The sequence below is a fragment of the Ciona intestinalis genome, chromosome 9, assembly GCF_000224145.3.
Source record: "Ciona intestinalis chromosome 9, KH, whole genome shotgun sequence".
NCBI classification, from domain to species: domain Eukaryota; kingdom Metazoa; phylum Chordata; class Ascidiacea; order Phlebobranchia; family Cionidae; genus Ciona; species Ciona intestinalis.
Genome location: NC_020174.2, coordinates 2166624 through 2182962, shown reverse-complemented (window position 1 = coordinate 2182962; position 16339 = coordinate 2166624). Strand labels below are relative to the sequence as shown.

At 34.4% G+C, this 16339-nt stretch overlaps 4 protein-coding genes across 5 annotated transcripts; 3 read left to right on the top strand and 1 right to left on the bottom strand.

Annotated features, from left to right (window-relative positions):
- Positions 1-120: 120 nt before the first annotated feature.
- Positions 121-2236, top strand: LOC100178431. Its single transcript, XM_002122020.4, has 4 exons — positions 121-484; positions 729-1123; positions 1424-1482; positions 1778-2236. The coding sequence occupies exons 1-4, from the start codon at positions 188-190 to the stop codon at positions 2074-2076; spliced, it is 1050 nt and encodes a 349-aa protein (XP_002122056.1). The 5' UTR covers positions 121-187; the 3' UTR covers positions 2077-2236.
- Positions 2237-2519: 283 nt separating this feature from the next.
- Positions 2520-5134, top strand: LOC100180798. The gene is made up of 3 exons (XM_026836020.1): positions 2520-3079; positions 4184-4334; positions 4641-5134. The coding sequence occupies exons 1-3, from the start codon at positions 2897-2899 to the stop codon at positions 4745-4747; spliced, it is 441 nt and encodes a 146-aa protein (XP_026691821.1). The 5' UTR covers positions 2520-2896; the 3' UTR covers positions 4748-5134.
- A 1060-nt stretch (positions 5135-6194) lies between these two features.
- On the top strand, positions 6195-9518 carry LOC100183161 (multivesicular body subunit 12B-like). Of its 2 annotated transcripts, none has more exons than XM_002121649.4 (6): positions 6195-6346; positions 6978-7085; positions 7514-7734; positions 8095-8273; positions 8777-8838; positions 9193-9518. In XM_002121649.4, exons 1-6 carry the CDS (start codon positions 6272-6274, stop codon positions 9292-9294), a joined length of 747 nt encoding a protein of 248 aa, XP_002121685.1. In that variant the 5' UTR covers positions 6195-6271; the 3' UTR covers positions 9295-9518. The 2 variants fall into 2 exon arrangements, with proteins under 2 accessions (XP_002121685.1, XP_026691819.1); XM_026836018.1 differs by lacking the exon at positions 6195-6346 and adding an exon at positions 6473-6566.
- A 6-nt stretch (positions 9519-9524) lies between these two features.
- Positions 9525-15925, bottom strand: LOC100185523 (fatty-acid amide hydrolase 1-like). The gene is made up of 11 exons (XM_002121472.4): positions 15718-15925; positions 14958-15068; positions 14153-14308; positions 13710-13843; positions 13292-13515; positions 12814-12962; positions 12195-12375; positions 11681-11820; positions 11038-11236; positions 10628-10773; positions 9525-10228 (listed from the first exon to the last, which is right to left on the bottom strand). Exons 1-11 carry the CDS (start codon positions 15910-15912, stop codon positions 10112-10114), a joined length of 1752 nt encoding a protein of 583 aa, XP_002121508.1. The 5' UTR covers positions 15913-15925; the 3' UTR covers positions 9525-10111.
- Positions 15926-16339: the final 414 nt, after the last annotated feature.

Below are 16339 nucleotides of genomic sequence, written 5' to 3'. Positions count from 1 at the left end.
AGGACAGAGTTATGTGTTTATATTTAAATATAGTTTCTATTGAGTAGCGAGTTACAGTAAAAGGAAAGCGACAGATAATTAGTTATTTAACTACAGCTTAAAAATCACAGTTTTAATTTATTGATTTTTCGTTTTTTAGATTTTATCTGTAAACTGTTGTTTTATTTTCATAAGTGTTCAGTTCAATATGGTATCGACACCACCGCCCACTGTTACACGTTCTATTTCTATGAGAAGCAAACGAAAACTTAACGGCTTACGTGAAAAAGTTTTGCGGGAGTTGAATGAATGCGAGGGTAATGCAAGTCAGCCAAATGCAAAGGATTCTGCGAACAACCTCCGCGCAAGTGCAATACTGTTATCAGACTACGACGAGTCTATAATACATGAAGACAGTTACCCAGAGATTCTACTAAGCGGTCGGTCGACGAAAATCGCGGCTGCTCTGCTGGATTCGAATCCACAAATAACTTCGACTATATTTGTAAGTATAAACATATTTATCATGTTTAAACTTTTAGGGGAAACAATTTTGAGAAAAAAAACGCACTGTAAAAAAAGGAAATTGTATATCGTAAAAATTACATTAAAATAAGTGCTCGTCTGGTCCTAACAATTTAGTAGATTGGAAATTGTTTAAAACACGATCCGGATGTTTGGATATTATGTGCTAAAAGTGTCCCATCTTACCCCATAGTACTATATATCCTAACAGCATAACATTTCAGACGACTTACAATTCACCGGCAAAAGAAAGTCGTCTAACAAGAAATGAAGCTTCAGCGTTCAAGCGAAGTCGGCCTGCTTCAATGTGTAGAAGAGTGCCACAAGTTTCCAACAATCGTCCCTGCAGCAACACCAAGCGGAACCATTTTGTTCCTAGGAATTGTCACTCGGGGTCCACAGCGAGTTTGTTTACTCGCAGCGAAGAAACGGAATACCAAACGCGCCCTGCAGAAATAACGAGAAGCAATTCAAAGTTCGCTGCCTTTTCAAAGAAACTGAAACAAAAATTGGCATCTTCTAAATTCGTAAAACGAAACCGACGATCTTTGATTGATGAAAACGAAATAAACGATGCGAAAAAGCGAAAAGGGAGATCAACTGAACACCTTGAAAATAAGTGAGGCTTATGTTTTTTCATTTAATTAAGTAAGGTGGGATACCGTTAGCACCTTTATTTACTAATTGTCTTTTTAACAATTAACAATGCACTTTAAGAGTCACGGTGCTCTGGTTATACAATTCTATGAAAAGTTCTTTGTTTAAGGCCAAATGGTACTACTAGAAAATAGAATTAAAACCCGACCTTACACTAACCTACACATTCGTAAAAAATAACCCCGAAAATTCCTTTGATAAAACAGCACATGTACATTATTACTGCTGTTACATTATTTTTAACTTATTTTTGATTTCTTAGACCTTCCGACCAAGCGTTGAAATCTCTTCCAAAACTATCGGATGTTCTTCGAGAACCAGGTGGGTTTCACAGCATTTTTATTGCCATTTTTCAAAGTATATAATGAGATGATTTAAGATGTGGCACTGCTAACAACTAAATCCCATATGATATTTCATGACCGTGTTTTAAAAAATTAACAACGCTATTTTATAGTCGTGATGATGCGGGTATATGTTATCCTGTCGATATTCTTTGTTTACTGTCAATTGGTACAACAACAACAACAACAAAAAACACGTCCTCTTTTAACCCACGCTACTTTATCCATTTGACATTCACAAATTTGACTAAATTTTACCTTTTATAATTTAGAACTGGGCATGATTTTTCGGTCATTTCTCAAGAGCGAGTTCAGCGAAGAAAACTATGATTTTTGGGTCGAAGTCGAAAATTACAAACGTTCCTTGTCCGCCAAGGTGGCCGACAATATTTATTCAAGTTTCATTGCACCGAACTCGCTACGAGAAGTGAACATTAGCGCTCATGCAAGAAACGAGACAATCCGTAACTTGGCGACACCTGACGGAACAATATTTAACCTCGCACAAGATGAAATCTACCGCTTGATGGAAAAAGACTCCTTTTCGCGCTTTATGGCGACTGTTGTGTAACTTGGTGATAATTCATACTAACGTGTATGCGGTTATATGACCGCGATATCTTACATAACGTATTTGCATATTGTTCGTTGTTTATTTTGTGTTGTCAGGAGTTTCATTTTACGCGCAAAAAATACATTTATGTGTGAATTAAAAGACTGCACCTTTTTTAGACTTTTGTCAGGACCTTTAAATGGAACCTTTAGTAGGGTCAGGGTGGAAATAAGACTGGACAGTTTCGTTCTATTTTCTCATCCTATTTGGTATTAGCTCTTCGACTCTAAAACAGCGCTGTTAATTGTTAAAAACACGTTCGAAAAATTTGGGATTCAAGTGCTTAGGGTATCCCATCTTACCTTACACATTATATATACGTGATAGAGCATTAACATTATAAAGTAATTTCCGTTAAATTTCAAGTCACAACGTTATACTTTTGTCCGGTTTACAGAGAACGCGCTTTTCTGAAGAACGATATCAAAGGAAGTCAATCTCCTGACTTCCACCGCCCGTGCTTCTACGAAAACTGTTGAGAACCGAACGACACTAACTTGCTACGAAACGCAATGTGACGATCACGCGCCATGACGTCATTGTATGGTGGCTGTTCGAACAATCAGTGATATAAAGTGCGTGCGGCCGAAAAACGCGTCCAATCGTCTAGTAACCTTACAGCTCACAGAAGGCGGAGTAGAGCGAAATACGGTTTCCAGTAAACGTTAGAGAAAGGCTAGTATGGTTAGTGCGTCCTTTTATCTACTTCCACCTAACCGTGTTCGGCATATGTGAAATTAAACGAGAGAATAAAGAACAATTGTGTAACAGCGCCAGTATGAGAGACAACGGTAGTAACATTTGTACAGGAAAAGTTCGATGCTTCTGTGCAGAAAGATCGCCCTTCTACTGGAGAAAACTAAACGCAAAATCCGCAACGAAAATGCTGATAAATAGACCAATTGGTTCTTATTTGTTAAGGCCATCAGAGCACCCACTGTACGACTATTCGATTACCCAGGTAAATTGAAGTTAGTAGGTTACGTGTATAGACTTTGTGGTTGGAATATAATTGTATATTAAGATAAAATATACTGTTCGTAACCAAACCGCATATTTACCGATCATGTTTTGAACTATGACAACGCCATTTTAAAGTCGCGGGCCTAAGGTTATATAATTCTCCAAATTTGCTTTGTTTACTACAAAATGGGAAGAAAAAAGAGAATGATGTCCCATCTAACCCCACCTTACTACGTAACTTTCATGAAAAATAGTGTTTCGATTGAATTTACCCTAATGTTATAAAAAGAGTAAAATCAGTGTAACAATAAAATTCAAGGTCTACGAATTCGGTGACGTAAACCCATTTTTAGAATAATTTTAAGTGACCATCAATTTCAGGATAAAACATCGCCAAATATTTTATCTCTTCCAAGAAATCGATTAAAATCGATAATCGAAAGACACCGCCGCCAGTATTACGAGCTTACGGCGTTGTATAATATATAGTAGGGTTGGGGGGAGATGGGAAACCTTTTCATTCTATTTTCTCGTCCCAATTAGCCGTAAACAAAAACATTCAAAGAATCATTAAACCGTATCCTCACGACTCCCATAGACTGTTGTTAATTGTTTAAAACACGATCAGTATATTTAAATATATTATGTGTTAAACGTGTCCCATCATCCCCCCCTTCCCCCCCTCCCCCCCCCCCCCCCCCCTTTAAAATTAAAATTATCCCCCCAAAAAAAAAAATTTTTATTAATTAAAGTTTTTTTTTTTTAGAAAATACTTTTTGTTTTATCGTCCCGTATAGTAGTAAACAATGAATATTTACAGAATTATATAACCGTATTCTCCCGTCTATGGCGTTGTTATATAATAGTTAAAACTAGATGATACGGATAGGGAATTATTGAATATTATTTTCCAACTGTATTCGTCTTACCCCACAGTAATAAATATGGATATGTTTACGGTAATAAACTTTAATATAACCGAATGTAAAATTACATTAAATATATTTCCATTTAAATAAAAGTTAAAATTTAATTGACTTCCTCAAAGAAAGCGCTAGAATTCAATGGTTTTACGCCGTAATTATGATTTCATAATTTTTAGAAAATCCCTGTCATGGGAGTGACGCATATACGAGTGGGGAGGGACAGTACTGGCACCTACTTCCTGGACAACGATGATTCGTTCTCGGAAGCGGTTATAAAGGGCTTTACTTGCGTCGTCAGCATGCTTGACTGCTGGAGTCGAGTTTATAGGTAAGTTATGTTAGAGAAATATAATTGACTGAATGAGTCATTTTTTGTTACGTAACGAATCTCGAGTTGCATAACGTGGGGAAAGCGGAATGTGGCTAAGCTGTTTCCGCGAAAGCAATTGCTAGTGGTGGCTCTCGTTTTAAAATTGCTCGACGAACGCCCGCTGGCAATCTTTCTGTAAACGGCCACGACTGTTATAACACTTGTGCGTGTGCGCTATTTTGAGAAAGTAAACGGGTGTGCTCAGTTTCCTAAGAAAGTAATACTGATAACATTGTTTTTAATTTCAAACGTATGGCTTATACGGGAAAGGGGGACTGAGCTGTCTACCATCGCCTGTACGTCAAACGTGACGCTAGAAAGGAGTCGTTTGTTACGTCAACGACGACTCGAGCAGTGTCTGTTTCCATGACGACACAGAAGCGGAAGAATCTGTGAGAAACTTCGTAACTTCATTCATAAAAAAAGGTTTACACAATCAAACCAATGCAAGCAACAGTGCATTGGACAAATCCAAAGAGCGGACTTTTATTGAAACGAAGTCATAAATTCTGGACGCATTGCGAATGTTTTTGTCAACTACCGTTCTTTGTATGTTTTGCGGAAACAATCGTAACAACGTTTGCGTTCTAACCAGTTAAACCCTAGTTGTTTTGCATTACCGATCTATATACAAAATTAACTTATGTTACGTTCGTTGTTTTGCGTGCATGTCCGATTTGTATCTATTTGCTTTCGTTCTTCAATTTTTACATTTGCCGTTTGTTTTGCGCAGATTAAATTATGCATGTGTATTGAGTGTGTGGGTTTCAGATACTGACAGAATATGAGATATATATAAATTTATTCGAATGAACATTTCCGAAAATTTTTATGTTCGAACGGTAACGCGTAGATAGTTTAGTTAGAAATATTCGGGTGGCGCATATAGGCTGTAGCCTATAACAAACATGCCACATATGAGAAAGTGTCGTAACGGAAACTCGAAATGTCAATGCGTAACATTCTCCTTGCTACTGACCTATTTTTGCAGTAATATATACATTTGTTGTGTAGAGAGCTTACACGCCCGCATTTTTGTACACAGAACTGCCTTGTAGACCAAATTTACATATTATTACAGATAGTGTACCACAAGCAACCTATTGCCAACTGCAGAACGTGTTACATAATGCTTATCACCAACACGATTTCTAACTACCACAAAATTTGTTATAACCTGTCACCTACAGGGAATAAAAACCCGCGTACGTTCTCAGCCTCTCCCGATTACCTCTATTGGCAATAGCGTAGTTATATCGCGTAGGCTATATATTTCCTACACGAGCGTATCAGTTTTCAGCTCTCCTGATATAATATATACTACTGCTGAAAGGTTGGTAGGCTATAGCAGCAATGTGATGAAATACTATTCTTTTCAAATCTTATAAATCCAATTCATCAAATTAACAATATAAAACAAAAACACTTACCATCGGGTAACATCATCAACAAGCTATTTTAAATAAAATAATTTTTTTCTGTCGACTTAGGTTCCAAGTTATACCATGGTACTCTAAACGCTGTTTACACAATTATGGTTATACAAAAGGTTTACTAAAGTTATACCAAAGAACACGTTACATAGTATTCATTGGTGTTACCACAAAGTTATGGTAAACACGACCAATTACTTTAAAACATTCTCTTTTAGTCTTATCCAACGCTACAACATAAACAAAACAAAATTCCTTTAAATACTTTTAAAATAGTTAATAAGTTCTTTTTAGGAAAGGAATCTGCGTAGTCTAATTAGTGGAGTGACTAAATTTTATGATCGTGGCCTCACTCTAAAAGATCGAAAATGGTCGCAACAATTTTCGCTTTGTTTACTATACACTGGGATCACACAGGGTTAATTTGTAAAAGTGTATCGGCTCTGTTATATTTTAGAAACATGAATCAAAATCAACCAATTACTAACGTTTGCATTGTGGCGGAAAGAAATGCTTGTCCGCCACGTTATAATATTGTAAGTATATATACATTGTACTGTATCACGGCCTAATCAATACACGACTGAAGAATACACCTAAACTGCTTAGGAAATTAGAGGCCTACTGATGAAAACAATACCCATTATAATCCATTGTTTGTATTATTAGTCAGAATATAAGAAAGTGCCAGAATATAAGGAAGAGTTTAATTTTGCTTGTATGATGCATACTAAGTTCGGCAGTGTGGCACAGTTGGTAAGTGCGCCTGCCTCTAACCCAAAGCCAGAGGTAATGGGTTCAAGGGTGTCCTTGAGCAAAACACTTAGCGGTATTTGCCCCAACCCAGTGGCCAGTAATAGGTTGTCCAAATTATCAGACACAATTAAAAAAAACATAATTATCCACCATTCTACCAAGTTACATATCTGATGCTTTGTAACCTGACACAAGGTGCATAAAATAGAACACCCGAGTTATACGAATGTTGTTGATAAGTTGCATTCATTCAAAACTGCAAATATTTAAGTCTAAATAGTGTGAAATTGTCACAATGTAATAAAGTACCATAGGATTAAGAATACATAATGTAGAAGTAAAAACTCACTGTAAACTTATTGCTTCTTCACTGATGCCAACCATGAAAACAAATCAATATTATGTATACAGTTGGATCGCACTATTGAGAATGAAGATGCCGATTTTTGGAAAGATGGGCTTTTTAAAAGTAAAATAAGAAGATATCTATGTTTTACTAGGGAACCTTCACAAAACCAGGTTGTTATTAAATAAACATTAAAATATAATTTTTATTATTGAAGCTGTTCAAAATATACTGCTCGAGATTTATTTTTCTTGGTGGACGTAATAGGCTATAGCATGGTGAATACATGGAAAAGTTCACTACTAGTCTATGATATTGATCTGTAGTTATTCATTTACATAGTCATATCTCATAAGGTTGTAATATAGTTTTTGACATCTGAACTTTTAGTCAATGTTTACCACTAGTACAACCCATAATATAAGCCAAATGTTCCAATAACATGGTTATTTTAGGTTGGCCATAATAATATGCTCTGTTTTCACGTTTCATACTTGAACAAGCTGAACTTAAATATAGATCCTTTATGTATATAACACTAATAATACTATATATATTAATTTTTCCTTTAACTGCATAATGAATAAAACTGATTTTACAGCTAAATGAAGTGATAACAGATATGGCTTTGATTGGAGTAAAAGACCCAGTACCAGTTGGATACACTGCATTAAAAGAGACTGCAGATACACGAGAACAAGCGTTAAAAAAACACAATCTTTGTATTCGTTACATACCAAAAACATCAACTAGTTCCGCCATTTCAGATATCCTGCTGTGCAGAGATAATTCTTATAAGGAGAGAATGTACACACTCATGGGGTAAGAGTTTGAATCTTTTTTTACACTTTTTTTTTAATTTTCATGCTGTTGTTGTACAGAGCCATGGACAAGTGGTTAACGCGTTGCCCCTAACCAAGAGGTAATGAGTTCAAGGCTTATCACTGGTACCATTGTGGGCGTATGTGTCCTTGGGCAAGACATTTAATGGCAATAATGGGTTGCCCAAATTATCGGCCACACATTAATAAAAACAACAAATATTCACCCACAAAGTTACATACTTGGTAACTTGTAAGCTAGGATGTATGAAACAGAACACCCATGTTATGTTATAACGACTGTCGTTTCCCGGCCACGCAAGGTTAAAGCAAGTTAGAAGTTACATTTATTTATTCATAGAGAATTAAATGGAATCAACGTTGCATTCAAGTTAAGTACAATACATATTCCCACCAACCGTCCCGCCCCCCCACCACCAGTACAAAGGGTGAATACAACTGCAGTGAATACACCAGCGCCCATGAATGACACCATACAGCGAAACCATACACAACAACAACAACATAATGTCATGTCAGGTTTGTTGACCATAGAGTTTCTACAATATACCTATATGTACAATTAAATATTAATGTGTAGACTCTGTAGAGTTCTTAAATATAAAGGCTAATTTTTAATTGATTGAAACATGATATATAGTTGCACAAAAAACCTTTAAGAAATATATTTAATATTTTATTAAATTATTTTGGTTTGTAATCTTACATTTCATATAACATCATATATGTTATTTTGACCTGCTGTTATGATATTACACATGTTACAACTTGCAAGTACATTCATGCTAAGTTTAAAAGTAGCCATATTTTCTGTTTATTTAATCACAAGTTATTTATTCAGTATTTTGGTTATATCTTAACTTGCATTTTTAGTAAGCTAATTTATAATTCTACATTATATATACCCCAATACCTTAAATTGTTATATTTTTTTAGTAGGTATTATTTCTTAATATGTGATTTGTCATTATGTATATATGTATGATATTTTTAGTATTTAGTTTTCTTACATGGTGTTACAGGAATTGAGGGGGTGGAATGGAAACTACACGACAGGTTTACTCAAACAAAAGCAGGAATGAATGTAAGCGTATGGTGTTTAGTCTTTATATATGGGGAAGGACCAACTGTGGCCCAAATCCCAGTAATATGTCCTTAACATTGATGTTTTGTGCAATTTCTATGTTTAAAATTTTATTATAGATTTTGCACTGATTTTTATTTCCCTAACGCTTGGAGGCAAAAAAATATTTGTGCGGCAACAAAAAAACATTGATTTCAAAAGCAACTGAAATAATTAAAAGAAAAAAAAAAGTAAATAAAGTACAGTGTAATAATTAATACGAATCTAAAATCATTGCTTTTTATTACACTACTTAACTAAACTAATCTTTATTGCCTAAAACATTAATTAAAATTTATAATTTTTTGTTTTCAGTCCAAAACAGCATTAAATATTGAAATTCGAACAAGATCTGAATTGATAGACCTTTGTGCATATGATTTTACTAAAGAGAAGTCAATACTGTATTCTTGTTGATAAACAAGCATTTAGAGCATTTTATATAATTTTGAAAATTAACTCAAAACTTCCATTCAATGTTGTGTATATAGAATTGTTTATATTATAATTGAATTAATATATATTATATAATTTGGTTAACGTACACTGCTTTTGTTTTGAAATTCTTCTAATAAAGAAAAAACATGTGTCCTCTTGCATGTAAACTACCTTTTAAATATATTATTCGTCACATAACAAACTGTATACATGCGGATATTTTATTGCTGTAGCGCTAACTATATTACACTTTAATCGTCTTAGTACTGCACGTATATTAACAATATATAATAGTACCGTGGGGTAAGATGGGATAAAGTTAGCACCTAAATCCCATATTTCCTAAACATGTTTCGAACATTCAACAACGTTTTTTTAAAATCACAGTCCTCTTTAACTGGTAGTAGTACTGCACGTATATTTACAATATACAGTAGTACTGTGGGGTAAGATGGGATACAGTTAGCACCTAAATCTCGTATTTCCTGAACATGCTTTAAACATTTAACAATGCTCTTTTAGAATCACAGTTTTATGTGTTTTTGTTTCTGTAAATACTCTCATGTTTCCTACAAATTATACTGAAAAAAGAATGAAAACATGTCCTATTTTACCCCAACCTACTATAACAACAGGATTACGTTAATTAAACAGTTATACTGTGATGCGATTTAGTTTCATTAATGTAGTAACTACCAAACTGGATGAAAAAAAGTGAACATATCCTATTTTACCTAACTATACTATAACATGATTCCGGTAATTAAACAGTTATACTGTAACATGATTTTTTTGATTACTGAAGTAAGATTTGTGTCTCAACTTCCTTCATCAAACGAAGACAGATCTCATCCATCCATGGGAGGCCGACAAACTGAACACCAACTGGCATATCTGTGCTATTTTCATTTACCTGTGTAGTATTTTAAGTGTTAACATAACTAATTATTACACCTCTTCACATTTTAGAATATTTTATACTGATTTATTTGGTGTTACCTAGCACTAGAACATCAAAAGCTGGTGACAAAAATTTAAAAAATATTTTTTTTTGGTATTAATTAATTACTGATATTGGTTACCAGAAAAACTTTCTGAATTGCTAATTTAGATAAAACATTTAGGCTTATGTAAGTTTTTACACAGGAACTTAAATTATTGTAAACATTCATTAAAAAAATGTACTGTACAAGTACATTTTTAAATTACAGCATTGCCAATTTTCTGCATTGTTCATTCAAATGTTAATATTTTCATTAGAAACAAAGGTAAAAATGTTTTAAAATTTTAAATTGTATTTTTCTGTTTTTACCTTTTTATTATGATTGTCCCACTTGTCCCCATAATTGCCTTTGTGATCCTTCAGTTTATCTGTATCAGCCTGACTGACTTTGGTGACAGGAATAACACCACAAGGACAGTTAAGCAAGTTGAATAATGCACAGTAACTTGTCAGTGCTGAAAAAAAGAACTAGTTAGTACCGTAAGTATATTCATTATATAAATCATGATGTCAATCACTGGCGCCGTAGCACAGGGCAAAAGGTTACAGATTCAAGGCTCGTTGCTGCTACCATTGTGGGTGTTTATGTCCTCAGGCAAGACATTTAGCGCCAATTGTTAAAAAAATCTCAATTTTTTTTTTAAAACCATTTTTTTTTAAATTAAAAAAACATGTGAAGCCAGTGAGTTAATTATGTTCAACAGTAAAGTAAAGTCTACCTGTTGTGTGTTCAACAGAACCAATAGGAGCAGCTGCAATTGGAAATGGGGGGCATATAACTGCACTTAAATCTAAATCCTGCCATTGTGTAAAAAATTCCTTCTTGTATTTCTCAGTTTCAGCCTGAATTTTCCACAGTCTATAAACAGAGCGATCACCCCCACCATACACCATGAGATCCTTTGCAATTCTTGGTGACTACAACAACAAAAACCATTGTATTTTGTTGTATATTCCTTACTGCATCAATAAATGCATCTTATTTACCCTCCCTCAGCAGGGCAAGGACAGTCCTGGCTAGAGAGCCTTTGTCGAAAAAAAAACAGCTCTAACCCAGTGGTCACTAATAATGGGTTGTCCAAATTATCAGCCATTCATGAAAAAATATTCCAAAACAAAAACAATCACCCACAAAGTAACATACTTGGTAATTTGAAGCAGGCACAAGGTATATGGAACAAAACACCATGTTGTTGCCCTAGCCTTCCACTGAAGGATAAATAAATTACATTCATTTATTCAAGCCATTACAAGGTGTATTTAAGCAGAAAGTCATGTTATAACGACTGTTGTGGCCCGAGCATACAAGGATAAACAAGTGTTATTCATTCGAAACAAGAAAAATAATTCCAAATAACAAACCCCCCATCCAACAACGTATTTGACTATTGGTCTTAAAAACGCTGGACACGACAGCCTCCAGTACAAATAGCGGTTTACGGGATCAACCAAATCATTCTTTAAGTTTTCCATACAAGTTTTGCCACCATCAGCAAATAATGCTGCAATTTTGCAACAATCTTACTTTTTGCATAGAAATTTTTACAATTTTTTTAATGTGTAGAAATATTTTTTAACTTATGTCAGTATAATCTTAAAAACTATTACTGTACATTAAATATTATCCTTTTAAAAATCAAAGTATGTGTAAAATCACTTCTGTAGCAATAGGAGTTTCCTGTTTTAAAGTTTTAAAAAAAGTTATAATTAACAAGAGAGCACATCTCTAATGATTGAGAATGTAGTATAGTTAAAAATTACCCAATATTAAAATGCTATTTTACATTTAACTACAAAGATATATTACTTAAAATGATAACAAAGTACATGCTGTACATTTTAACCAGATTTTATCCCAACTAATAATGTTACAAACCTGAAGATAATATTCTCATTGCGTCTTCAATTCTTGGCACTTTAAATGGAACCAATGTATGGCCAGCCTTCTCGAGAATTTCCTTTGTCATAAGTACAGCTCTTTGTACAGCAGGTACGGGTTCAGCATACCCATCATTTGTGTAATAACCAATGCGTAATTTCAATTTGGATTGAAACAGCTGTAAAGTTGTAAACATTACTTAAAAATAATTGGTTAACTGTGAAAAATTACTGCAACTAACTGTAACTTGCTTTATCCAGGCTTGGCTGGAAAACAACAGTAATGATAACGCACATGTTTCATGTATGTGCTGACAGTTTAAACAACCCATTAGTGATACTGGGTTAAAGCATTTGCAGATAAGTGTCTTGCCCAAAGACACATAAGCCCACCGTGGTAGCACCCAGGAGCCTTCACTGATGGGCTGTCAAATTGTTGGTCATACAGAAAAAAAGCAAATCACCAACAAAGTTACATATATATGTGGTAAATACTAAACAGTAAGCGAGACGGGGTGTATGAAACAGAACACACGTTATAACGTATAACGACTGTAGATATCCAGTCAAATGAAGATAAAGCAAGTTACATTAGTCATAATAAAACAATAATTTACCTCATCATTAAATGGTAGCGGAGGAATATTTTTATCCAGTTGAGACATCAGAGGACATGACAATGCTTGCATAGCCAGTACAAGGGTGTCAACATCTTGTGCTAAAGGACCAACGCAAGATGATAAACAGCTTTGTCCTGGTAATGAACCTGAAAATAAAAATGAATGAATGTTATTTAACTTGTTTTCCCTCAGGGCAAAAACATGTGCCCGCTTACACTTACAGTTAGCACGTATGTAACTTGGTAGGCAGTTATTGTTTTAGGGATCTTTTTATTTTTTTTGTTTTATGCGTGACTGACAACTTTGACAACTCATTATTGACCACCGGACTGGAGCAATTGTCGATAAGTGTCTTGCCCAAGGACACATACGTCCACAATGGTAGCAGCGATGAACCTTGAACATGTAACCTATAGGTTAACTGTGTCATGGCACCAAATAAAATGCACTTTTCCACACAATGATAATGTTATACCTTGAAGTCCAATTTTGCTCAATCTTTGCATAGTTGGCTTTAAGCCACATACTCCACACAGATGAGCTGGGTTCCGTATACTTCCAGCAATATCAGTACCAAACCCAAGCACCGAACCCCCGGACCCTACAAGTGACCCTGCACCTGAAGAAGACCCCCCTGGTGTGTAGTTCACATTTTTCGGGTTTCCTGTTTTCCCGAAGATTGGATTGCTGCTCTCAAAGCTGCATTTTTTTAAATGAATAAATGCAAAAAACTAAACTTTTCCGTGTCTTGCTTAAGTACACATGTGGCTACAATGGTAGCAGCATCTAGCTTTAAATCTGTATATTTTCGTTAATTTCAAATCCAGGGCCAAAACTTTTACTGTTTTAAAATCAAATTTCCCTTAGCAATTTAGAATAATTTGGAGACTTACTTAAGCATGCCCTGTACAAGATTTGTTTTTACAAATGGCACAGCACCACAACTTTTCAGGACTTTTACAATGACGCTGTCTTCTAAAGCAGGTTTGTTGATTAGGCTACTGTAACCAATTGTAGAATCCATTCCCTGATTTACAAAACATTAAATAATTTGGTATAGACAGATTTTGTTTCTATTAGAAGTTTAACTTGGAAATAATTAAACATAAATGGCTCGTTGTTTGTCTGATAGCGAGTGTAGCAACCACGCTTTTTTCTTCTAATTAAATGTTAATATGTTTTCAACTGTACGCATGTTTAAACAATAACAACTGTTTTTTTGTTGTTATGTCTTTTCATTTTAAATATTTTTTGCTACTGAATCGCAGAGACAAATAAAAGTTATTATTATTTTAGTATTTTTAATATATTTTAATGTTATTTAAAATATGGCCACCTTAACTCCAATACACTCCTTTAAACTGACGGGAAGTCCAAAAAGTTTCATGCTACTAGAGTCAGAATCTTGTAAAACAGTCAATTTTTTTGCAAGTTCTTGTGCATCTCTTATCACCCCACTTACTGAGTTAAAAGTTTGAGTGTCGCAGCATGCCTGCAAAGGTTTTAAAATAAATATTAGATCAGTTTACCTAGGTTTTACTCAGCGCTTTATGTACTATATATTTAGCATAATATTAGCCGAAAGCTACAGATATATAATAATTTAAATTCAAATTAAAGGGGAAGACCAACGAACAGCATTAAAGGGGAAGACCAACGAATAATCAAAATATGTGTATAGTTTGTCAAATAATGATAACATCGGTTAGATTTGCAGTTTTGACTTGCATTTTTTTCAGAAGTTGTTTCATTTTATAAAGCTTTGGTGGTAACATTAGTTGATAGTTAAACATCTCTATCCAGATAAAAAAAATTACAAAAGCAATTCAGGAATTTATCAGATCATTATAAAATGCAATATTGCATTTTATTGTCCTGTCTTTGAAAAAAATATTCAAAAAATAAAGAAAGCTAAGATAAATATTTCCAATATATATATATCGCTTGTTTGGTATATATGTATATATATATATATATATATATATACCAAACAAGCGATATTCTGTTACTGCTAATTCTTTACATTCCTTAATAAAGTCTTGCCAGATGGCGGACGAAAAATGGCAAAATGACAAAAATACACTTTGTTTTTCGTATCAGATGAGCCGTGGAAAGATTAAAACAAGTGATGTATAACGAACCTTGTATATATAACTTTGTATAATGGTAACAGGGTCAATTTCACCTTTCTTTGCAGCATTAATTAGTTCTTGTGCGGTCATGGATAAAATTTTTTCTCTTTCATTTTCATCCTGTTAAATAAAGATATATATAAATAATTTTTACACCTTGTGCCGGCTTACCAATCGCCACAAATGTAAACTATGGCTAGGCATAGGCCTACATTAAATGCAAAAGCAACTTCGGTTATCTTTGCATAGCTTGAAAAGGACAGTTGTTATAACACGGGCAATCTGTTTAATAGCAAACCGCTGGGGCAGGTGCGCTAAACACTGTGCCAGGACGAAAGATCTTAATTTTTCCATGCTGATTATTTGGATAGTTTCGAATGAATAATTTATCCAGAAGTGACCACTGTATTGAAGTAATTACGTGAAAAGTATTATCAAATCCCTAAAAACACTACCTACAGAGCTAGTATAAGCAGCATCCAAAAAATGATTCTCTCGGTTAAGATTTGAGCAGTGACCATTATGGTATTTACTAATTATACCCAAATTAAATGCAAACATTACTTTACATCTTTTAAAGTGGCAGGCTCCAAACTCTGGTGAGGTCCATGCGGTAGCACCCCGAGTGTTGGGTAATGAGCCCATTCTGGCCCAAATCCTAGAACCCATACCATGCCACGCTGCGGGACCTCATCCACATAAAATACTAAAATAGAAAACACTTTATACCTTAAAAACTGATTCATTTTATATCAAAATAGTGACTCACCTTATCTTCTAGTTCCATTAACATTTGCTTGATAAAAAGCTTTTCTTTCTTGTTCTTTTCTTTTACCAGTTGATTGCATTTTCTCAATTTGTACAAATGAACGACTATCACACCCGAACCACAAATAATAGCAGCTCCAAGGCATGCTGCTTTCACAGATTTAATGCCATACGTTTCTATTAAACCACTGGACATTTTGCTGCTCTGCTAGTCTGCATAAAGAGACATTGTTGTTTAAACACAAAAGTTACAAGCACAATGTGTACATACATACAAATTATACAGTTACAAGGCTATATATAAATAACTTAACTATTTAATAATAAAGTTAGATTAATAATTAATACTAGTATACCACCGGCACCAGCACCAGTGCCCAGTGGAATTGAAATCAACGGTATCACGAAATGCTCCAACCAAAGAGATTAAAACCAATAACCTCCTACTCTAATGTACACAAACAGTAACGAGTATATATAAACAAATCCAGAAACAGCGTTTCCGTTCCACAAGAACTGTATGATAAAGTTACCGCGAAGTTTCTTTATGTGATTACTGCGTTCTGCATGTTTTGCGCCATTTGCATCAAAAGCATAAACTACATATGACGTAACATAGGTAT